This window comes from Neomonachus schauinslandi, chromosome 1, assembly GCF_002201575.2.
Source record: "Neomonachus schauinslandi chromosome 1, ASM220157v2, whole genome shotgun sequence".
Classification (NCBI taxonomy): domain Eukaryota; kingdom Metazoa; phylum Chordata; class Mammalia; order Carnivora; family Phocidae; genus Neomonachus; species Neomonachus schauinslandi.
The window spans coordinates 173770625-173796578 of record NC_058403.1 but is presented as its reverse complement, the minus strand read 5'-3'; the positions used below and the strand labels follow the sequence as shown (position 1 = coordinate 173796578).

General features: G+C 36.0%; 1 protein-coding gene across 1 annotated transcript in view; it reads right to left on the bottom strand.

Moving 5' to 3' along the window:
• Nucleotides 1-25617, bottom strand: part of CNTN3 (contactin 3) — a 219767-nt gene extending 194150 nt beyond the window's left edge. Inside the window, exons 1-2 of the mRNA XM_021695008.1 lie at nucleotides 25496-25617; nucleotides 14030-14205 (exon numbers count right to left, since the gene is read on the bottom strand). Of these exons, the coding sequence (XP_021550683.1) occupies nucleotides 14030-14171 (142 nt within the window). The 5' untranslated portion in view covers nucleotides 14172-14205; nucleotides 25496-25617. The remainder of the gene's footprint in view (nucleotides 1-14029; nucleotides 14206-25495) is intronic.
• Between the last annotated feature and the right edge of the window lie 337 nt (nucleotides 25618-25954).

The window sequence follows — 25954 nt, the reverse complement described above, 5'->3', positions numbered from 1 at the left end:
CCTGCAGGGCTGCACTCATGGCTAAACCCCTTCATGGACCCAGGGAAAGGACTAGGTAGTTAGCTTGTCCTTCTGGTTCTCCATGGGTGAGGCTATGGTGGGGGTGGGGGTTTGCAGGACATAGACACTTCAGTGAAGAATTCACAATGTGGGACCTACACCTCACATAGTGTGGGATTTCATATGCAGTTAACATATAGTTAACCCTCATCATTTGTGAATTTCATATTTGTAAATTCATCGACTCCCTAAAACTTAATTTGTAAACCCCAACTCAGTATTTGTGGCACTTTTGCCATCATTTGAAAACATGCATGAAGTGGTGAAAAATATGAGTCACATCATGTGCACTTTCCCAGCTGAGGTTGAATAAGCAATGCTCTGCCTTCTTGTTTCAGCTCTCCTACTGTAAACAAGCATCTTTTTTTCCTGTATATTTAGTGCCACGGTTTTTGCATTTGTGTGCTTTTTGTTGACCTCACTGCTTCAAATGGACCTCAAGCATAGTGCTGAAATCTATCTCGTGTTCTCATGCGTACGGAAACTGTGCTGTGTCTTATGGAAAAAAAAAAATTGATTTGTTAGAAAAGCTTTGTTCAAGCATGAGTAATAGAGTTCCTGACCATGAGTTTAATGTTAATAAATCAACAATGTACATTACATTTCCTTCAAAGTATACCCAGATTCCTTTAAACAGAAACATACATAAAACAAGGTTATGTATTGATTGGTTGATGATAATGTTATGACCAGAGGTTTGCAGGAACCTAACCCTGTATTTCCCTGAGGAGCAGTGGTTCAATATTTGTTAATTCAGTGTTAACAGTGACTTTATAGAACATAACTACCATAAATAGTGAAAAGTGACTGTGTTGGGCTACATAGAACAAATATATTAAAATAAAATTGTTCCCAGGTTGGTTATATCCCTGAGGTTCCTGGCAAAAGCAATAAAACTCGTTAAACCAAGGCTAAGGAGAGTCTCATGTTGGCCTGGGAAAGTAAAATTTCTACTAAAGATCATATTCACATCTAGGGGTGCCTGGGTGGCTCAGATGGTTAAGCGCCTGCCTCTGGCTCACATCATGATCCCAAGGTCCTGGGATGGAGCCCTGTGTGGGGCTCCCTGCTCAGCGGGGAGCCTGCTTCTCCCTCTCCCACTGCCCTTCCCCCACCCCCCAGCTTGTGCTCTCTTTCTCTCTCTCTCAAATAAATAAATAAAATCTTTTTTAAAAAAAGATCATCTCCGCCTCTGAAAAACAAACTGAGGGTTCTAGAGGGGAGGGGGGTGGGAGGATGGGTTAGCCTGGTGATGGGTATTAAAGAGGGCACGTTCTGCATGGAGCACTGGTTGTTATGCACAAACAATGAATCATGGAACACTACATCAAAAACTAATGATGTAGGGCGCCTGGGTGGCTCAGTTGGTTAAGCAACTGCCTTCGGCTCAGGTCATGATCCTGGAGTCCCTGGATCGAGTCCCGCATCGGGCTCCCTGCTCGGCAGGGAGCCTGCTTCTGCCTCTGACCCTCCCCCCTCTCATGTGTTCTCTCTCTCTCATTCTCTCTGTCTCAAATAAATAAATAAAATAAAAAATCTTAAAAAAAAAAACTTTAAAAAAAAAAAAAAAACTAATGATGTAATGTAAGGTGATTAACATAACAATAAAAAATTTAAAAAATAAAAAAAGATCATATTCACATCAAAAAAATAAACATGGGAATATTTTTATATTCCCAACAGATCACAGGTTAACACTGGCAATATCCTGAGCTAATAAAACATTGTGAAAGAATATCTAAATACTTAAGACTTTAAACAATTAAAATAATAAAGAAAAAATGGGGTTGCATGTCAAATCATCAGGAAAAACAAGATGCTCTGAATAGAGAACAGGAACATAGAAAAAAGAACCAGACAGAATGTCTACACAGGGAAAATACATCACTAGAATTAAAAACTCAAAGGATAGTTTATTTTTTTCAAGCATACATGTGACATTTATAATAATTGGTGATATAATGGGCCACAAGTAAACTTCATATATTTCAATAATACATGTATTATTTCAATGGATAGTTTTTTTTTTAAAGATTTTATTTATTTATTTGAGAGAGAGAATGAGATAGAGAGCATGAGAGGGGGAGGGTCAGAGAGAGAGGCAGACTCCCTGCTGAGCAGGGAGCCCAACGTGGGACTCGATCCCGGGACTCCAGGATCATGACCTGAGCCGAAGGCAGTCACTTAACCAACTGAGCCACCCAGGCGCCCTCAATGGATAGTTTTTAATAGTAAAGTAGGCAGAGATTACTTAGTTATGTGCAGGCTGGAACTAAGTAAGTAACTCTGAACACCTCAAAGAGATGTGGAGATAGAAAACATGACAGGCAAGTTAACAGATACACAGGAGAGAATGAGAAATTTCAAAATATATTCAAAAGGAAACCAGAAGGAGTGGAGTTGCCATGGGGATAAACAAATCTGGAAGATACCTGCTGAAAATTTTTCAGTTGCCATAAGACATGCATCCCAAGATTCAGGAATCATACCCTAGAATTATATAAAAATGACAACAGCTGATCCCTGTACAGCATGCATTTTGTGCTGGGCACTGCTCTGGGTGCTTCACATACTTTAGCTCATGTAAACCTCACACCTGACGAAGTAAGTTCCACTGCTCATCTTTGCTCTACAGATGAAGAACCAGAAACACAAACAGGCTCATGATTTGTCCAAAGTCACATAGCTGGTAAGTGGTGAAGGTGGGATTCGAACCCACAAAGTCTGGCTCCAGTCTCAGAGTGTCTGTAACAGTATCTTTTGCAGTGAAATTCTTTTTGAAGAACAAGGGCAAATAGACACACTTTCAGGCCAATGGGGAAAAGAAAAGATAAAACAGTACTGACCACCAACAGAAATATACTAAAAAATTTCTAAAAGATAAGGATCTCAAAGAAGAAAAATGAGCCCAGATACAAGAAAGAAGGTGCACAAAGGACATAGTGAACATGTGAGTACATCTGAAAAAACACTTGATTGTGTGAAATAACAATAAGGCTTCTAGAGAAAACACATACATGTCTAATTTCTCTCTTCCTCTGAGATATTCCCCAAACCAGGACTTACTGGTGGTACAGAGGTATTTTTTGGAAGGCCCAAACTCACAAAGACAGGAAAACAGAATAGCAAAGTGCAATAAAATTGTAGAAGGCAGAAAACAGAACTGATTGGTTAACTGGTTTTGCATAATGGAGAAATAGGACTTTTAGGCTCATAGTGGAGAAAAGCCTAGAAATGAGTGGATTTGTGGGCGGAATCCTCAGAAAGCTTAGGAATGGGGGTAGCAGGCACATCTGGAAATGGAAAGGAAGTGCAGGAGGTGGTAAAATAAGAATTTTAAGCAGCAGATACCCAGATCCTGTCCTCCCCTACAACCAACAGAGGAGAGGCTTATTGTCTAAAGGGGTAAAACACAGGATGTCTTGACTAGACATTACTCAGCAGATCTTGTGACACATATTGTGAGGAAACAGGTGGATTAAATAAATATATGCATCTTGGACACTGCAATCCTTTAGGCCTCTTCTCCCACCAGGCTCCCAGAATACTTAGTGGTGGCTACTGCCACCCACGGGAGAAGAGCAGATTGTTTTTCCTTCTGGGGAACCTGATTTACCCAAAAGGGAAGAACTAAAAGCCCTGATAGTAAGGGCTCCTAATGAAATTAGTGACTATCATTAACCTCACAATGACAAGATCCACCATGAAAATGGAGATTTATGTTAGGGTTTAGTTCCCTACACCTTAAGTCTATGCAAACAACCAAAAATTACCAGATGTATGCAAAAAAAAAAAAAAATTCTTATTTGAAAGATAAAAACCGACCAGCATAAAATAGAAATGAAGCTATTTGGGAAAAACACTTTATATAGGGGAAGCATTTAAAATATAAAGGAAGAAAACCACTCAAAACGTCATATGTATATGAAAAGGTATTACAGCTATTAAACTAGAAACAGATATAAAGAGGAAATTTAGAGTACAAAAAGTCTCTTAAATTGCAAACATAAGACAGCATGTATTAAAAACTCAGTAGAAATGTTCAAAGAAAAGACCTCCAGAACAGATTTCAAGAAGATAAAACTGACAGAGTATTTGATGCATCTCAGTATCTGAGAGGACATTGAGAAAACTAGCCAAAATTTTAGATGACATAGTATAAAACCACAGAAAATTAAGAAATTAAAAAAAATAAGATTACTAATTTGTGGGAAAAGAAAAATTATGCACAAAAGAAAAAATAATTAGTAATTATGCTTTGCTACAAAACTCAGCTGAGTTATCATTTACAAAGTCATCATCATGAAAACACTGAATACTGACCTATTTCAAATTTTGATCCAGTAAAATCCTATGATAACATGCCCTATGTTTTTTTTTTTTTAAGATTTTATTTATTTATTTGAGAGAGAGAATGAGAAAGAGAGAGCACGAGAGGGGGGAAGGTCAGAGGGAGAAACAGACTCCCCGCTGAGCAGGGAGCCCGATGTGGGACTCGATCCCGGGACTCCAGGATCATGACCTGAGCCGAAGGCAGTCACTTAACCAACTGAGCCACCCAGGCGCCCGACATGCCCTATGTTAATGCATATTCAAATATTAATCAACTGGCAATTAGCTTCTTCCCAGCCCCCCAGTTTCAAACAAAGGCAGGTGAAATGTTTATTCACTGTGGAGATTTTGATGAGGGCTGGCTCTAAAACTGACTGACTTGTGCTCATCTAAGCTCCACCCAGTAAGAGTACAGTAAGTGGAATAAAGTGTAGATTTCCCTATTTTTAATTTTGTGCTTTTGTAAGACTTACGACTTTAAAATGCTATATTTCATAAACCTCATAAAAAGGCAACCTCACATCACTGTGGTGGCAAGATGGTGGTATGAGACTGTTATAGCATCGATTATCAGATTTGATAGTCAAGTAATGCTTAAAACTAAAAAAATCCAGAAGTAGCAATAAAAGCAAGTTATTTATTAAAAAATGAGATAAATATCACAAGAGCCAAAGAATTGAAAGTAGTTTCCTCTAGGAAAGGAGAAATAAACAGGATATGGGCAGAAGCCTGCAGTTTTTCTTAAAAAACAAACAAGCAAAAAAAAACAAATATAAAAAAGCAAACAAAAACTATGTAGAAGTTTGTACATGCTTACATTATCTATTTCTGATATAAAAGAAAAACTAGAAAATAAAAGGAATAGGATCAGTAATGTCTAATTCATGGCATTAAAAATTTCAATAAAAATATTGGATAACAATAGAACAGTATTCTGGAGAAAGGCAATACAGTTGAAAATACTGCAAAGTCTTCCATTGTTAGAGATATTAACTGTAGACTTCGTTAAGCATGCATACTGAAACTTCTAGGGCAATTACTAAAAGAAAATAACGTGTCTAACTTTCAGTGTTACTGAGGGGGGAAGAAATTCTTAATCAGTCCAAAGAGAAGAAAACAAAAAAATCAGAATATATTAATAGAGCAATATCAATATATTAACACCTTAATTCTAAGGCAAACAATTTATTAGGGATAGCTGGTCATCTCATGTTAACCAAAAATATTCCTATTGTAAATTTTTATACATCAATAATTCACTAAATATACGAGGCAAAAATACAGAAATATTAGGATAAACAGAAATCTATCATTGTATGAAACTGATTGTTAGATAAAGCATCAGTAATGAGATATACAATTTCAGCAACACAATTAACAAGTTTAATCCAATGAATATATGGAGAACACTGCTCTGATCAATGAGGAACTAAGGTTAGAAATCAGTAACAAGGAGGGCCTGGGTGGCTCAGTCAGTAAAGCATCTGCCTTAGGCTCAGGTCATGATCCCGGAGTCCTGGGATCCAGTCTCATGTTGGGTTCCCAGCTCACTGGGGAGCCTGATTCTCCCTCTGCCCATCCCTCACCCCACCCCCACTCATGCCTCTCTGGCACATACATGTTCTCTCTCTCAAATAAATAAAATCTTTAAAAAAATAGAAATCAGTCACAAAAGATGTCTAGGAAAACTCCACTATGTTTGGAAATTCAAAAACACATATCTGATAACTCACGGATCCAAGAGAAAATCATAACGAAATTATAACATTTGTAAAACTGAACCATAATAAATATGGTATATGTCAAAACCCTGGTTGACAGCTGAAACTATGATTTCAGGAAAATTTGAAGCCACACATATTTGTGTTAGAAGAATGGTAGGAAAATAACCATATAACTTAAGTGATTAAAAAAAGAAAAATGAAATAATCTAAGAAGTGGGAAAGAGCAATGAAAAGAAAATGAACGAAATACAAAGATTCAAAAGTGAACAATAATGCCAAGTTCTGACAAGTTTGATTAAAAAGAGTTCTGAAATAATACTTAGAATGAAACAGGGAATGTACATATAAAGCAGAGATAAGAATGATAATAAAAGGAATGTTTTGATACAACTTTTTGCCAATGCATTAGATAACATAAAATTCCTAGAAAAACCACAACTTTGCATAAAGAAAAAGACCATATGATTCACTCAATAGTTAAAATATTTCCTCAGTGAAAACTCCAAGTCCAGATGGTTTTATTTGTAAGTTCTACTTCTTATTTAAGGAACAGATAATTCCAATATTTCTCAAACTTTTCTAGGTGCTATAAAAATAAGAAATAGTCTCCAGCTCATGTTTAGAGGTGAACATAACTTTGATACTAAAGTTAAAGAAAGGATAGTATAAGAGAGAATATAAAAAGAAAATGTCCTATATGAATATATATGCAAAAATGCAAAATAAAATATTGGCAAATACCTACCATCCACTTATTTAAAAAACTTACATAAAAGCCAAGATGAAACTAACCCAGGAATAGAAGCTTGGTTTATATTAAAAATTGTTTACTACATTAACAGTTTAAAGAAGAAAAACAGCATGACTATCCCAATAAAAGTAGGAAAAGCACTTAGACATAAAGCATTCATGATAAAAACTAACCTGGAGAGGATCTGCCTTAACTTGATAAAGAGCATTAACAAAATCTATAGGATGCATCATATCAAATGGTGAAATGTTACTCTTAATTCATTTTCTTTAAAATCAGAAGCAAGACAGGAATATCTACCATCAATGTATTTAACACTGTATTAGGCTAGAGAAGGTGCAGTCATATAAAAAGATATAAAAGATGCAAGAGTTGATAAGAAAACAGAAACTCTCATTATTTGCAGATAATATAATTCTCCAAAAACGTTCAAAGAAACCAAAGACAATGATCACACATTGCATTCTGGGTGGTTAAGAATGGACTCTTCAATCAACTGGACTGCTAAGTTGACTTCCCATATTAGAATAAAATAAATGAGTACTTCTATCTCACATGATATCCAAAATCAATTCCAGATAATTAAAGACTTAAATATAAAGAGCATAACATTAAACTTTTATAAGTGCATTTAGGAGAATGTCTTTACCACATCAGGATAAGGGAGAAAAATTTTTAAAGAACTCGTAACAGAACATAAGCTATAAAGAAAAAGATTGATACTTTAATTCAAAATTAAATTTGAATTAAATTAAAATTTGTTCATCATTTGACAGCATCAAGGGAAAAACAAAACAAAACAAAACTAGCCACTAAAAAGAAGATGATTAATTGAAAGTGTACAAAGAAATCCTGCCCCCCCCCAAAAAAACTAGATCACAGAAACATTAATGGTCACCAAACATAGAAAAGGAGCTTAACATCATTGTAATCGCAGAAATGCAAATTAAACCATAGTGAAATACAATTTTATATTCACTAGATTTGCACAAATTTAAAAAACGAACAAGCATTGGCAAGGATGTAGATCAAGATACTCACAAACATAATGTTGAGGGGACAAAAACGTTGTTGATGTATGCATACCGTATGATGCCATTGTATAAAAGTTTAAAAGATTAAAAAAGTAAAACAATTTAACATGCTATTTAGAAAAATACACATGTGTATTCAAAGGATAAAAAAACACATTTAATTCAGAATAGTGAATACCTATTGAGAGGGGAAGCGAGTGAAGGAAATGTCAGGAGGGTGAGTTAGCACGTAGGGTTTTTTTTTTAAATTTTTTATTGTTATGTTAATCACCATACATTACATCATCAGTTTTTGATGTAGTGTTCCATGATTCATTGTTTGCGCATAACACCCAGTGCTCCATGCAGAACGTGCCCTCTTTAATACTCATCACCAGGCTAACCCATCCTCCCACGCCCCTCCCCTCTAGGACCCTCAGTTTGTTTTTCAGAGTCCATCGTCTCTCATGGTTCGTCTCCCCCTCCGATTTCCCCCCTTCATTCTTCCCCTCCTGCTATCTTCTTCTTCTTCTTTTTTTTTCTTAACATATATTGCATTATTTGTTTCAGAGGTACAGATCTGTGATTCAACAGTCTTGCACAATTCACAGTGCTCACCATAGCACATACCCTCCCCAATGTCTATCACCCAGCCAATCACCAGTTTGTTTCCTGAGATTAAGAATTCCTCATATCAGGGGGGCGCCTGGGTGGCTCAGTTGGTTGAGCGACTGCCTTCAGCTCAGGTCATGATCCCGGAATCCTGGGATCGAGTCCCACGTCGGGCTCCCGGCTCGGCGGGGAGCCTGCTTCTCCCTCTGACCCTATCCCCTCTCATGCTGTTTCTCTCTCTCTCTCTCTCTCTCAAATAAATAAATAAATAAAATCTTTAAAAAAAAAAAAAAAAGAATTCCTCATATCAGTGAGGTCATATGATACATGTCTTTCTCTGACTGACCTATTTCGCTCAACATAACACCCTCCAGTTATAGCAGCAATGTCCACAGTAGCCAAACTGTGGAAAGAGCCAAGATGTCCATCGACAGATGAATGGATAAAGAAGATGTGGTATATATATACAATGGAATATTATGCAGCCATCAAAAGGAATGAGATCTTGCCATTTGCAATGATGTAGCAGGTAGGTTTAATTAACTTCAAATGCTTTAAATCTAGGGTGCCTGGGTGGCTCAGTTGGTTAAGCGACTGCCTTTGACTCAGGTCATGATCCCAGAGTCCCAGGATCGAGTCCCACATCGGGCTCCCTGCTCATTGGGGAGTCTGCTTCTCCCTCTGACCCTCCCCCCTCTCATGCTCTCTCTCTCTCTCACTCTCTCTCTCAAATAAATGAATACAATCTTTTAAAAAAATTCTTTAAATCTTGAGTGGTAGCTACACAGACATTCTTTACAATTTTTCCATGCCGCTTGTACATGTAATATAATTCATGATTAAAAATATACTGCAGCACAAAATGGCCAAAATAAAAACATTTTAATAAAGAATTATAAGAAATTCAGGAATAAGACAAATAAAACTAATTATTAATAAAGCAAAGATATTTGGGAATTTGGAGGTACTATCCTAACCTGCTGTGATTGGAATTAAGAATTTGGAAAAACATTTTCAAATATATTAAGCAAGTATCAAAAATTATACAATGTCGGGTGCCTAGGTGGCTCAGTTGGTTAAGCGACTGCCTTCAGCTCAGGTCATGATCCCAGGGTCCTGGGATCGAGTCCCGCATCGGGCTCCCTGCTCTGCGGGGAGCCTGCTTCTCCCTCTCCCACTCTCCCTGCTTGTGTTCCCTCTCTCGCTGTGTCTCTCTCTGTCAAATAAATAAATAAAATCTTTAAAAAAAAAATTATACAATGTAACATAACAGCAAATAATTGAGAAGGCCTGTAACTCAAACATTGCATCACTTTACATATTTCTCCCTTCCATGGGTTTCCTAACTGTTGTATAAGTAACCTACTAGAAGGGGTTGAGAATGACTACAAAAAGCAGACTTCTTAAATTATGAATGGCCTTTCACTTTGATTTTATTACAAACACTATTTTCAAGCAATTTGAAAATTAAGATGAAATTTCTTTGCATTTTTACCAGCTTTAAAAGTGGTATATTGACTATACTTTCATTTACTCATTTATCCATGAAGCACAATTTAAATATTTTCTTCATGACAAATAGAAACAAAAAAGTATTACTAAGTATGCAAACATAATCAAGAGAGGAGACATATAGTGAACAATTAGGACATTTTTCAGTGTCAACATGTTACCCTCTATTTGCCGGCAGCTTAAAAGATAAGTCAAAATTCCCCCGAAGTCACGAGCATCTTACTAATATGAGAGTCTTGATCCTAATTCCTTCTTCAGTTAATATATCACATTCCTTCAAAGCTGCCAAGTTAAAGCAGTGCTCTCTTATAACTGGTAATTTTGAAATCTCTGATACATTAAATATCTCCCACTTCTTTTCCCACTGTCCTTGGTTTCTTTACCAGAAACCTATATCTCAACTATATGAATTTAAAAATACATTTTTTACCTTTCCAATCTAATGTGGCATTAGGCTAAGAATACCCCAAATTCCTTCCTGTAACTTCCCAAAAACACTTATGAACTGCCCCCACCCCTGCTAACTGCAAAAGCAAACCAAGCCAAAGAATCTCATTGTCCACTAAGACAACTAAGCAATCTCATGTCCAAGCATCAGAACAAGTAAAACTTGTGAGGCAGATGAAGAAAGACTGTGGGGAAACCTTAGGAACTAAATGGAACATCCTGGGTTTTCTTTATGAAAGATGGAATTCCCAATGAAGGTCAAAAGATACTTTGTCTCCCATTCACGGCATATATCCTGATAGGGTGCATCCCAAGTAAGAAAGTCAAAGACAGTACCAAACAAACAAACAAACAATGGACACTTTTTTCAAAGTTTTTAGTGGGTGTGCAAAGACTGAAAGGTCCGGTCACTCTTATGCAGGCCCATTTCTCAGGGATGTGTCTGAAGAGAGCAAGCTGGAGGGATAAGGTAATGTCTTCCTCTAAGCTGAAGAGCAGCTTGCTTACTGCTTCCTATAAAAGAGGTGGGGTCTCTAAGCCCAGTGTTCCTCAGCTGTGGCTGTGGCATCTATCCCAGCCATATCTTATCACCTCTGTGGGACTTGAGGGCAAGGGGAACTGCAGCATGCTCCTTGCTGTGCCGAGAGTAATAACACTTTTTGTCATGGACCCAGGAATATCGTGTCTTCTGCTAGCATCTGTGAAATAGCAGCAAGCCAGCTTATTAGCTTGTAAGTAGGGTAAATAAAATCCCAGACTTAACAACTTTATCCCATTTTGCCTATAAAGTACTGGCTAGGAAGTAGGGGAAGACTGGAAGAGGCATGATGTAATTTTAGAAGTATTTCCAAACAAGCCATTCTCTCTATGAAGGATAGTTAATTATACTTCTTCAGATATTACAACATTGCAAGAATCTATATTAGAAGAATACCACTGTATAAAAGAAGTAATGTATTTGGTGAAAGACTCCTAAAATAGGGCATTAGCGTGGGAATTGTACATTCTCCTACGGATCTGAGAAGAGAATCTGAGCTCTTCATGTAGAGAAGCAAGCAGGGCCAAGGGAATTCCCTGACACCACTTGTTGATAAAGTCAGGCTTTGGATAAAATTTGCTTTAGAGTGCACTGAAAATATTAAGCATAAAAATGAAAACACCAAATGGGAGTAGGAAAAAGACTGCCTGTAGATCCAAAAGAGCATTTCAGAAAACTGACTGTATCTTCAAAAGAAAACAAACAAATAGATGTGGCCTCAGTAAATCAGGAACAGAAATTCATAGGAAGGAACAGCATGAGATAAAGAGTATTTCAAGAAATAGGACAAAAAAATCCAAGATACAGAGTATTAGTGCTTTTTTAAAATATAAATAAATCACACATAAAACTAAAAGATATAGGGCACCTGGGTGGCTCAGTTGGTTAAGCGACTGCCTTCGGCTCAGGTCATGATCCTGGAGTCCCAGGATCGAGTCCCGCATCAGGCTCCCTGCTCAGCGGGGAGTCTGCTTCTCCCTCTGACCCTCCTCCCTCTCATGCTCTCTGTCTCTCATTCTCTCTCTCGCAAATAAATAAAATCTTTAAAAAAAATTAAAAAAAACAAAAAACAAAAAACTAAAAGATACAAAAGAAGGAAAATTTCCAGAACTGTGTACAAAATGTGCAAGTATGATAAACTAATTTTTCATGTTCTAAGCAAAGTAAATTAAAAGAAAGCTAAATCTAGCTGTTTGCTGGAAATATGCATGTTTTTAACTAAAGGGATGAAGAAAAAATGATCTCGTACGCAAGCAACACGAGACAAAAAAAGAAAAAAGAAAAAGAAAAAAGGAGTTGGTGGTGAGCTCCCAAGAAATAGAAGGGATTCTGACCCCAGACTTGTGTTCAGCAACACTAATTCCAGAAGACAACAGAACACCACATTGGAATTCTTTGACAGTTTGGGATCCAACCTTCGCACCAACCAAAAGGTGTCTTCATACTTAAGTCAATATAATGACATTCTTTAAAATGCAAGAGGATGAAACATAGTTATATTTTTAAATGTAACTTATTAACTGTTAAATATTTAAAAATTGAGAAATTAAAAAAATTAGTATGCAAGAATGGGAAGAGGTCTTGTGGCTGGCATTGCAACTAGGTAAAACATTGATATCTGATAGATTCTGGTAAAATTCTGGTTAAAAACAATATGCATATATAAAATTATTCATGAGAAAAATATTATATGTATACTTTTTATATACATACACACATGCATATATACATAATACCTAATAATGCCCTGTGTGTGTGTGTGTATATGAAAATGGCATATGTATGGAAATGGCGTAATAAGAATTTAAATCAATGACCACAGAAATCACCAACAGCAATGTATACAGTAAGGAGAAAAAAGGGAACTGAACTTGTTTAAAATGAAAAATAATTTAGATTTAAAATTATGGCTACTAGAGAAATATATACAAAACACCTTGGTAAACTTACAGGCAAACTTAAATTTGCATAATATAAATCTAACATCTAGCTTTCAAAATACCCAAGGAAGATATAGCTTTAAATCAGAGAATCAGAAACACTGTTCACAGGGGAAAACAAAGTGAAAACAATGGAAAGAGCAAATAAGTATGAAAAACAGAGCACACAGAATATTGTATCAAAAGCAAAACCAACCATCGTCATTATAAAACAGAAAGCTACAGAATAAGCCATGCATTAAATGACACATCATCAATTTATTAATGGCTTGTGGCTGTGGAGAGAGAATACTACCACATTATAAGAACACATGCATTCCAATTTCAGAATTACTGAGGTATAAAGAACTAAGAAACCTCAGAACCAAGATAATCCTGATAATGCATTACAGAATACAAAATATACAGCTAAAACAAAGGAAGAGACTATAGTAAGAAGAAACAAAAAGTAGAAAGTAGTCAAAAGATATATCAGGAAGATAAAAACTAAATGAGGTCTCTGGTCTCTATTCTAAATTCCCTGGAGAAAGAAAGTGATTTTCTCAGGTTGGGCCATGAGTTCACCCAGGTCCAATTAACCCTGGCACAAAGTTGGCTTCCAGAGCCAGGCCTGAGTGAGGGTTACCCCGAAGCTTATTTTGAGCTGGGCCAAACTGCAAGGGAGGTCGACAAAATGTCATATTCTTTTCTTTTTCATTGTCCTTGTTCCTTAAATATTTTCAGATTTGTCAGATATAATTCTCTAATTTCAATGCTCTCTGAGAGCAAGGACCATGTCTAACGATTCTTTCATTTTCTTTTCAGTTCAAATACAATATAAAACACAAGGTGGCTACTCAACAAACATATTCTTAACTGGATTCTTTTTCCTGTCCTAAATAGAATCCTTACAAAAACAGTAAAATGGAAAACATACCCACACACATTTTAAGCTCTGATTTGTACAGTACCTAGAGATCCAAAAGATCATAGTGAATTGTTCCCTCAACCTATTTATTCAATTAATAAAATCCATGTATTGTTTCTGAAATCCAAAATGACCACACAAACTCAGTTATTTTAAACGTTGAACTTGCTGGACATTATGACCATAAACTTACAGGCAAACTGGAGTTTAGCTTCTCTGCTGACTATTGTTCCAAGTGAATTTGTTGCGAAACACTGGTAACTTCCTGTATCCCAATTTCTGTTGGGGTTAATAACCACAAGATTTCCTCCATTCAACTTATAACGATATTCCATACTCAGATTAATATCACTTCCATTCAGCTGCCATCTGTAAAACAAATGTCAAGGTTTTTCCCCTCTTAGTATATTTAAATTAAAAGAAAAAAAACTACATTATAAAATCCACTTTAAACATCACCTCTCTTATAAATGAAAGGCAATAAATATATTATTCCACTGTGACGTATCTGAAGCTCAAACATGGCCCGTTTATCAGAAACAAAAGGTTCAAGCATAGTAGAAAGCACAACAGAATAGCATCTAAAAGTTAAAGATTTTTCACGATTTTCTGAAGAGGTGAGAATAATTTGTTCACCAGGGGAAGAATAAGGCTAGGTCTGTATAGGCAGAGATGAAGTAGAAAGTGGAGGTAATTACCTCATGTACTTCAGGCTGATCTCATGCTGCCGATGAAGGGGGGAAAGAGCACACTCCTTTGATTTATTCAGACTGACTGAGCACATTTAATAAATTAATTGGATAAGTGCTCAAATATCCATTTCAATTTGTCTGGGTAAATACCCATCCCTGAGGCACTCTCCACTCTTCTCAGCCATCACAATGCTATTTACTAAATGGTACACTGCGGTAAAAAACCCTAAATGCCACCTAGGGGGTCTCACACAGTAAAGACACTAACCCCAGAGCCATATTTATCAATGGGAAGCCAGAAGAAAAAAGGAAAAAGAAAAGATGCTGGGTTTTAAACAAGAGTTTTTAAACAGAAAAACCAGGGTTCTTTTTTTAAAGATTTATTTATTTGAGAGAGAGAGAGAAGGAGAAAGAGCAGGGGGATGGGCAGAGGGAGAGACAGAATCTCAAGCAGACTCCCTGCTGAGTGTGGAACCCAACAAGGGGCTCAATCTCATGACCCTGAGATCATGACCTGAACCGAAGTTGGAGGCTTAACTGACTGAGCCACCAAAGTGCCCCCAGAAAAAACAGTTTTTAAACAGTGAGTATACCTGACACATCAAAGTCACCTTTAAAAACTCAGAAATATCCCATAGTCTCAAGAACACATCCATTGTATAAATTAGAGCCATCTACCTCCTAGAAGACTTGATTTTTATATTAAAAAGAAACCACTAACAGTTCTATAAAATTTTTGTGTATTATAACAACAATCATCCCAGTTGCTCTTTGTAACTTTGAGAAGGTGGGTAATCTAATACTCATTTTATAAATGAAGATTTTGATAAAAATCTTGAGTGAGATGTCAACTGTCCCCAAGTAATGCATTGTTGGATCAGAAGTAGTCCTCATCTGAACTCTCTAGCCCACAGTCCTTTTATCATTTCATATGCCATCTAAAAATTGTTGCATTAATATATAAAATATTTAACCTGACCATATTACATGCTCTAAAAGCAAATAAAGACATGAAATGTTAACACTATCACAAATGAAAGTATGCAAAGTTAAATGAAATATTAGACAGCTGTGAAAATGTATGAACTTAGCATGGAAAAGTCTCATAAAGAATCATGAAGCATTTTATAAAATAAAAATTGATACCATTTATATAAAGTTTTAAAACATATGAAAAATGATAAACCTCCACTTTAAGGTATTTTAAAGCTCTCATGGAAAGAAAGTGGGGTATGTTCAAGGGGCAAATACTAGGAAATTTGGGTTTTTGGTTTTATTTCTTGAGGAGTGGTTATATGGATGTTCATCATTGGACTAGATTATATGTTTATATCATTTTCTGTATCTGAATAACACAAAAATAGACTCCAAATGGTTGAAAGACCTCAATGTGAGACAGGAGTCCATCAAAATCCTAAAGGAGAACACAGGCAGCAACCTCTTTGACCTCAGCCGAAGCAACTTCTTCCTAGAAACATCGCCAAAGGCAAGGGAAGCAAGGGCAAAAATGAACTATTGGGACTTCATCAAGATAAAAGGCTTTTGCAAAGCAAAGGAAACAGTCAACAAAACCAAAAGACAACTGACAGAATGGGAGAAGATATTTGCAAATACACAATAAAGTTTTAATGATAAAAGCCATAGGAAATGAACAAATGTATAAGTTCAGCCCCATGTTTTAATGAGTTCTCAGGCAGGTACACAGGCAAAGAAACAACATGGGGAAGACATAGTCCTACACATTCTGGGCTTGACTTTCAGAAAATAAATAGGGCAGTAAATCACAAATGGGTGGGTTGAATTTTTAAGATGTAAAAGGTTTTCAGTTTCTGAGCAATTTCATGCTTGCAGTGGGAAAAAGTTCTCTAAACTCAAACCAGAAAAGATGTTGATAATCTCACATAGTTTTTAATGGGAGACTCTCCTGACAAAGGGTACTTGGTGTTACAGTTTGCATGGGAAAAAAGGATTTTAGCTCTAGAGTTGGAATGTTTATGGCCTGACTAAGCATGCCTGATGGCTTCATTTGAAAATTGTGCTTTTGTGTTTAGCCGATGAATAATAAAGGTACAATGGCTATGTGGAAAATTGTAAAGATAAATAAAAATATGGAGAAGCACTTCTTCTTGCCTATTTAATAGCTGGAAAGATTTAAGAGATCATAATGTATGTGGGAGAATATTTTATTTCAGTAAATGTCTAAGATCTAAAAGCTATCATCCCAAAGCTTTGACTACACAACTAAAATGGAAAAGATTTTTTTATGCATAAATGTTTACTATTTCCTTTAGCTCAATCTTCATCATATAGACTGAATCCCTAGATTATTTCACTATGTGAAAAGGCAAAATCTACTCTCTTTTAAATGTTTCTGCTATACCAAAAGTAAGAGTGTTTTTGCTTTAGCAAACTCTTCAGAGCTAAGATTTACACGACATACCTGAAAGAATGTTAATTTTCTTTTAACAAGGTGATACAATTATTTCTCTCCTTCTTAACACTATTCATCATTAACTGGACCTCATCCCCAGGTGATATAAAATTTCTCAATATCTTATTAAACATTGTTTTTCCTCTTGTTGAAAGTATGTGAATTAAAAAGGGCTGTATTTATTTAAATTCTGAAATATGTAAGGAATCTCTGGGCCTGAAATTCCAAAAATTATCATATCCTGAGAAAATAGTGTACTTATGTTCCCAATGCAAAATATTCATATCTGGGCCTGATTTCTAAATATTTCTGAGATTTTCTTCTGTACAAGAAACATTCAGGAAAACTGAAGGCAGACACACATACTCCTTTTACAAAGTATGTGTCCAATAAATCTACAAATTAGATTAATTTTCTTTGCAGTAAATTGTAATCAACTGTTCAGAGTTCATGAACATAACATGTAGTAATAAAGTGTAACAGGTGAATGGCACATTTAGGCCATGAATTTGGGAAGCTTTTAGAGATAGATACTATCTTTTACCTTTGTACATTGACAATTCTTTGTAAAAAAAAAATGCAGATGTCCACTTTCATGAATAAAATGTGAAGTTCATGAGAACCTATCTAAAGTTTCGGAATGAAATCTTTTTGAAATGACAAAATTGTTTAAAAATTCATAAAAATAACATTTGCATGCCCAAATTCCATTCCAAAAGGCTTAATGCAGTGATCCGGAACAAAAGAAGACCCTCTCATGGCTCTTGGGGCTGCATACACTAGCATTTCAACCCTATAACATTTACATTGTGCTCTAGAAACAGACTAACCTTGTAGCTTTAGCTCAGTGGTAAATGTCACAAGATTAAGCACCTTTGTATAATCATCATGTTGTAACACTCTTGAATGATCTTATAAGTTCACTGCCAGCCTTCAGTGTTCAAATGCTCATTCTACACAAATTAGGATTTGCCTTTAGAATCCACAAGTGAGAAATGGTTTAATATTCATATTTCACAAATCTACTGATCCTCAGGCAATGAGCTCTCATCCCCTTGCATTTCTTGGTGTGGAGGTTATATGTGAATTTGCTTCTGGGCCAATACATAGAAGTTGGGAGCTGGAATGAGAAGTCCTGGGCTTCACACTCTACTAGCCTACCTGAGACAACATGAATTTGATCAATTCACTTCTCCTAAAATCTCATCTCCATCCTCTACACAACAGGGTGCTGATATCTCCTCACTGGAGGAAGGCTGGGCAGGTAGAGTAAGGAGACTGGGCCAAGCCTATTCAATGGAATGGTGGAAGTCTATGGCCAATTTCCCCCTAAACATTTTTTTTTTTTTTTTGGATAGAATTTCTTTAAAACATCATGCATGCCCTTGAGCCAACAAGTTTTGAATTTTGAATATAACAGTATAAGGTACCTGGCATAGGAGCTATTACAACTGGCAACTGCTACTTTTTCATGATGAAAACTATACTTGTTACTCCTGGGAAAGACACTAAAACATCAGTGACTGAGGATATAAGAACGACTGCCTTCCAAAACAAAGAACAAACTATGTGTAAGAGTGTGCATGTGTGTCTGTGTGTGTGTGCAAACATGAATTTATATGATAAGTTAAATCAGTATGAAAAGCCTAAACTTTCAGAGTTGAAAAGTGCTTTTGAAAGCATGACCTCCAATTAACAATGACTGAACCGCTGCTGAGTTCCCACCGTCAGCCATAATAGGAGGAGCACGGTAGGTGCTTATAGAATTTTCCTGAGTGGAGTAACCTAGCCATAACTAACCTCCATATAGTCACCCCTCACTGTTGTCATCCATATTAGCAATTAACATCTCAAAGATGAGGAATGAATGCATATTTATTGTCATTTACCTTATTAGTTATTATTTAATTACATTACTAGTTATTACAGGAGATGGCAAGTCTTACACAAAACCTCACTAGCATGAACAACAATCATGAATATAAGCATAGATCTATCTCGTCAGTATAACTTAAGGCACCGAGCCCTAACCAGGGTCTTTCACTACAACATGACAACAAGGTTAGAGACTGTTGTTACCCTTTGAAACTGAAACTAACAAAACTGAGTGACTTCAGGGAGTTTTCAAAATAATCCCCGAATATAATTTACCTCACAGTTGATTATACAAAGGTAATGTCCTTCAGGACATCTATACTTCCACACCAAATCTGGTCAGGAAAATGGAAAAATCGAACCATATGTGGGTGAAAAACGAATGTCACATGTTAGACTTCAACATAAAACAAAGCGAGAAGAACAAAATAGTTTACTGAAATCTTTAGGGAGCGGGGCTAGGTTTGGGAAATAAGCCCACACTGAACACTTGTTAAATCAACAGGCAATACTTTATTTGGGGTTTGACAGGAAAATTAGGAATTTAATCACAGAAGCAATTTGTGGTTTTAGATGCGGCTTTCAAGTTAATAAGCAAATGCATTTGTGTTCAAATGCAATGTTTGTTAATATGTTTACTGAAGTGATGAGAATAATTGCAGCCCTTGAAAGAATGAATGTTCAAATTTGCATATTCAATACTTTATCCAAAAATAACTAGTTAGGCTTCAGCAATAATTGCCAAAGATATAAATGAGTTAAATTGCAATGCTGTGTTTTTAAAAATTAAGTTTTTAAAATGTGTTTTATGACATAGATTCCCATTTCTCACTCATTGATAAATTTTAAGCATATATATTTAAGAAAAAAAAAAACACTGGGACTAAAAGCAACTCTTCAGTTTACAGAGTTGCAGCTTGGTTTAAATTGATCAGTGATTGCCTTAAAATTATTCCTACGAGAATTACAGAAGAAGTTTGCTATTCCTGCCTTCTCTGAATCCATTTTTGCTCTTTCTGGTAGCAGTACCCCCTCACTCCTTTTGAAGAGGCCGCTCCTCATGTGACCTGGCCTGGCCACTCAGAACAATCCATGTCTCTGCCTCGGTGATTAGTTAAGAATACGAATGTGGAATGTGACCCAACTGATTTAACTTGGTTTTGACCATTATGTGTTTTCCTTCCTCCTCATCCCACTTCAAAAAAACAAGTAAGAAGAACAACAAATGAGGTGAATTAAATTTTACACTTCCATCTGTGATATCTAAAATCTAACTTCTACATTTTTCTTGGGTTATCGATTGCTCACACTATTAGCTATGTTTTTATTTCACCTTTTTTCTGACACCATTCGGGACTTTTGATGACACTAGCAGGAAGGATGCCCTCTTTTTCCAGCTGTTACGGGGAGGATATAAGTAAGCCTCTTGTTCTTTGTCACTTCATGGGCGATCTATCTTAAAATGGAGCCAATAAACGGAATCAATCCCAACTTAAGAATATGCTATAAAAATGTACTATTGACTACTTCTAACCCTCTGATCCTTCATGGCATTCTTGACTCCTAAACATGATCTAATCCCAAATTTGCTTTGTTTTCCCCCATTAACTTCATTCCCCCCTTTTTTTTTTTTTCATGCTCCACTTTGGCAGGCACTGTTTGCTAGGCATTTGGAAGGTAAGGATGAAGAACACACTGTCCTCAACTTTAAGGGAGTTATATCCTACACCAAGGCATTATCGCACATTTCATTTTGTTAAGTTTTATCATACAGGTAGGCACAGGGTACAATGGGCATCATCGGAGCATGGGGCCCAGCACAGAGGATATTAGGAAGGTTTCATGACAGAGACAGTAATGCAGACAAGTTTAAAATGCCCTGTAAGAGATGCTGTCTCCCTCTGTTTCCCTCAGGTACTACAGATATTCTTTACTTTTTAATGGTTAGCAATCATTCCAACCATGTGAACATCTCATTGCTCTTAGTGGCTGACTATGAGTGTGGGGACCAGAAATCATCAGCTGGAGAAATCAGGATGCTAAAAGTTGTTGAGCATGAACATAAACACAGAGAATCAGGCCTAGTAACCCAGCAGAAAGGATTGTATCTCTTTAAGGGCCAGGAGAATTTAGAGGAACAAAAACTCTTATTTGCTATGAAGCAAGCATAAAAGTGAAATAACAGTGACATCAGATCTTACATGACAACAAGATACATGTAAGAGACAAACTGCCTATAATAAAAAATTATACTTAAAATATATATTGGATATTATTATATAGAATATAGATTATATTATACACGGTCCATATGCTATATTCTATATTATACATGTAGAAAATACAGCACGTACAAATACAGTACATATATAGAGACATATATTACTCTATGTGGTATCACGTACAGTATTATGCAGAGTGTGTGTACATATGTGTGTGTGACTATGTATGTATAGACCAACAATGACCTCAAATTTTACTTCCTTACATTTTACTCTTTCAATAAATGGTGAGCAGAAATTAGTCTCTTTTATTTTCCTTTCCTATCTTGTACTGAATGCATTTAGAGGACTTGGTAAATTCCATTATCGGGAACTATACCTAAAAGGGAGAAACTGTGGCCAGGGAACATGATATTTTGCAATGACATTTAGTCGTTATAACGTGTATCTCCAATATTGTTCACAATGTACTTCATTAACAGAGTTTACTTATCATATAGAGCTGGAAGAAAATAATGTTGTGATTATTTCCTTTTTAGGAGAAAAAACAGAAAAGCTATGGTTTCAAGGGTCAATCTAGAGCAGTGCCATCCAAAAGAACTTTCTGGAAGCATAAAAATGGTCATCGGTTCCTTCTAGTACAGTAGCTATTAGCCACACATGCCTACTCAGCACTTGAGATAAGGCTGAGTAGGGGCGCCTGGTGGCTCCGTTCGTTAAGCATCTGCCTTTGGCTCAGGTCATCTTCTCAGGATCCTGGGATCAAACCCCACGTCAGGCTCCCTGCTCAGTGGGGAGTCTGCTTCTCCTTCTGCTCCTGCCCCCCACTCATGCTCTCTGTCTTTCTCTCTCTCTCAAATGAATAAATAAAATCTTAAAAAAAAAAAAAAAGAAAGAAGGCTGCCTTGACTGAGGAAATACATTTTTAACTTAACTAATCTAAATCTATAGGGTCAACTTCTGGCTACTGGCTACCATATTGGACAACATAGATCTTAAGTCTCAAGCTAGACTCAATGTTGAAGACATAAAGCCCACGTGGGCCACATTCCACTTCAAGACTTCTTTTGCCTACATTACAGTGAAGAAGAAAGGCGGAGTCAACACTAGAAGGAGCGATTCTGAAGAGAAAATACCTGAATTTTAAAAGCTTTTGTTACACTGGACTGGGATTCCTGGATGGTAACCAGTGGCCAGCGCTGAGAAGCAGTCATGACCATTCAATAGGCTTGTGGCTGAGTGCTGGACAGTTTCCAGTCATTATTCAAAGTGTCTATATGTTCTTAAGGCACACCCACCTCTTTTAGCTCCGTTACTTGCCTGGTCCCTAGAGGCATTTGCATTATTTTACCCCAGTCTAGCTCCAACATGTGGTTCCTTTAAAGGCTGACTGACATTAGTAGAAGTGACCAGGGATCTTCCTATTCGGGGTCTTTCATCTGAGCAAATGGAGAGCAGCTGTAACCCCATGAGAAGTTGGAGAAAGCCCCTCCCATGTAAAAAAGTTATTAATACTCCCTCAGGGTAATCTCTTTCAGCATCATCGGCAATTACAATGAGAATGAACACTAATTAACCTTTAAATTTAGGCTTTGGGGCTTAGGTGGGGAGATGCAAAAGAAAGAATAAAATTCTCAATTAAACCCTAACACAAGTAATTTCTCTTGAGAAGTTCTGAACTTCTGGATTTCTAATATGGCCAATTAAGAGTTCTTTTTACCCAATGGGATAACCAAGAAAAGATCTCTCATCAGACAAATCTGTCTCAGTCTACAAGACAGGCTGTGGGCTTATGAAGGATATCCTTTTATAAAACTCTTAAACTTTATTCCGAATCTTGGGAAACACGTTTGGATTGTCTTTAACTTGTAATTTCACATGAACCAGTGATTTTCCTCCATGGTATTTATTTATCTATCTAACTGCTTATATTTATAGTTATAAAAAACCTAACATTTCTCTGACTTCATGTAAAAAAGGAAATCCCCATTTTCATGTCTTCAGTGTTATTCTATACTTATACCATTTATCTGTAGTTTTTAAAGGATAGTAAAAAATAAGAATAAGCAAGCATATTTTCTTCTGAAATATTTCTTCTGAAGGGGTTCTCAGAGAGGCCCCCCTTCCCATCTCCCTATTCAGAGCACCCCTCACCCCCCTCCCCTGCCAAGGTGTCTTCTATGACTCTCCTCAAAGCCTCAGGCCATGTGGGGTTGTTTTGTTTATCATCTGTTAGTGCCTGCCACACCCCACAAATGCTGTAATCTGAAAAACACATACTATGGAACATTACATGACTAACTATTAAAGTCAAAAGCTAGGAGAAAAAAAAAACAGGCTGTAACTAAAGGTATTGTCTAAATAGATAAGGTCATAATTATAATCTACATTGTTCTATACTCCCATTTACTCTATCGTCATAACCTCTTATACAGATAACATGAATAGTGGAGTTGGTTATAGGGAAGCCTAATATTTTCCCAACGTAAAGAGGTTCCCTTGTGCTTTTTCAAGGTCTCGACTTCTAGTGACTAAAAACCTTTAGTTTAAGTGGAATTTTATATTGGTTACAAGTTTTAACTTTAGAAAATCTTTAGAGCTATAATGAAAGTGTCTGCTTTATTTGGCTACAAACCAAAGTACTTTCATACAATACCTAGCATGTTAAATTTCTGCATTTGTCAGACATAAAACAGATGAATCAATTTAAGTCACATATCTCCTAGTGTCAGGTACAGATTTTGTTTAAATTGCAACATACAGCATCACAGGCCACATTATAAAACATAAGAAGCACTGTGTAAATGCTGGGACCTCTTCATCAACATTTTATACATGTTGTCCGTATGCTTTAAAACACACTCTCTGGCATTATAATAAATACCCGATATATAAAGAAATGATTGCAACAAAAGACTATTTCTGGAATTCTGAGCTCAAGAATTCTTGCTATTTGATAAAATTTTACAAACACAATTAAACTCTTCATTTAGAAATACACTCATGTCTGACAAAATCTTGTAACTAATAATAATTTTTTCAGCTGAACACATTTATTATCAAATTTTTCATATGACAAATGCTAGGAATACAACTTTACTGACAAGAGAGAAACAGCCCACAAATGAGTCATTCATATGGACTCTATCATATTACAGTCATATCTAAAAGGAAAATCTTCTGTTTCAGGGAGAAACAAATGGATGCATTTAGAAAATGTTAGAATGTCCTATGAAAATGCTAGGGAAAAGATGTTTCTAGGATAACATCTTATGAAAGTTGATCTGTTCATCTTCCCCCCCAAAAAGGAAAATATTTTCAGATGTTACTTCTGCTTATGTCTGATTAATTGAACTATCCATAAAATACAGATTCTTTTTTTTTTGCAATTGTTACATTTTTCTTATTTCTGTAGGGTGAGGAAGAGGCAGAGAGTAGTATTAATATAGGCTGAAGTATGCTTGTTCTGTAGGTTATAGAAAAGGTTTTGCCAAGAAACTAATATTGTAAACAGAGTTTTTGAGACAAATGCTCACAGTATTTAAAAGAGCATGTTGTTTTCAAGGTGCCTCAAGCACTTTTTTGTAGCCACTTATATGAAAGCAGCATATGCTGTTTATAAATAATTCATTTCTTCATTAAATTGGGTCACCTAAGCACACCTAACAGTAAAAGTTGTTAATCTTGTGTTCTTTAAAAAAGTAAATGCCCATCCCATCCAAATAAGCTACTATCGTCCCCCAAATGTTAATATTTTTATCTTAAGGTGATGGGAATTCGGATTTTTTTTTCCTTATACCTTTCTGTGATGTTTGAAGGTTTTCAGTGAACAAGTATTATTCACGTAATCTGAAAAACACATACTTTTACATGAAAAAAACCTACTAAATTAAATATAATTTCTCTCCAACAATAATTAAAATAACTTTAGTAAGAATGTTATTTTATTCTTCTATACTTAATGAATCTTCAAACACAAAGTCAGTTAAATGGTAAAGAAAGAAGTATAAATGCTAAAAAGTATTTTTTTTAAAACTATGATTTCCAAAAACCTTTGGAACATCTGATTTTATCCCCATGATGAATATATATGTTTCCAATGACTACATATGGGCACATGTTTATATATTAAATTGCATTATAAATGAGTGAATAGACATTGTTTATTTAAGAGATTCTACCAGGTCTCTTTTAAATCAAGAAATCTTCTTGTAAAGTGAATAATCAATCAAATATATACAGTGGATCCAAATGTTTAAGTATGAGATCTGTGGATCCAAATGTTTAAGTATGAGATCTGTTGAACATAGCATACAACTACAGTTTCACTTATTCTTTCTTAGTGATGCCATGAACATACTGAAACAAACAAACAAACAAAAAATCACAATTGCCACATTATTATTTCTTAATTTAGATTTGCAAACTTGTCACTGTACCTGTAATGAGGTGAGGGATTGCCTCTTGCTTCACAATTTAAAGTTATTTTTTTATCCTCTGAACCCACAGGGAAAATGCTGTTGCTGGGCTCTCTGATAAACACTGGACCTTGCAAGAGAAGCTCACCTGTATGGGTAGGAGACATCCAAAAAAACAATCACAATAAGTAAAAGGTACGTAAAAGCTGCATTCTAGAATCAAAAAAGAAAAACAAGCAAGAAACTAGTATCTGCTCTTTAAAAAAAAAAAAGAAGAAGAAAAGGCAGGTATCGCTTCCCAGAACATGCTCTGCAGGCACTGCTTTGCTAATGAGCACCAATGAAACTGTTGACAGCCTAGTAACATGTGTAAGACAATGAAAATTAGTATTGAAAAACATTGCCATACTAATAAAATTCCTTAAAAGTATAAATAAGGCTGTACTAATTACTTTTTATAATATAAACCCTACCTAACTT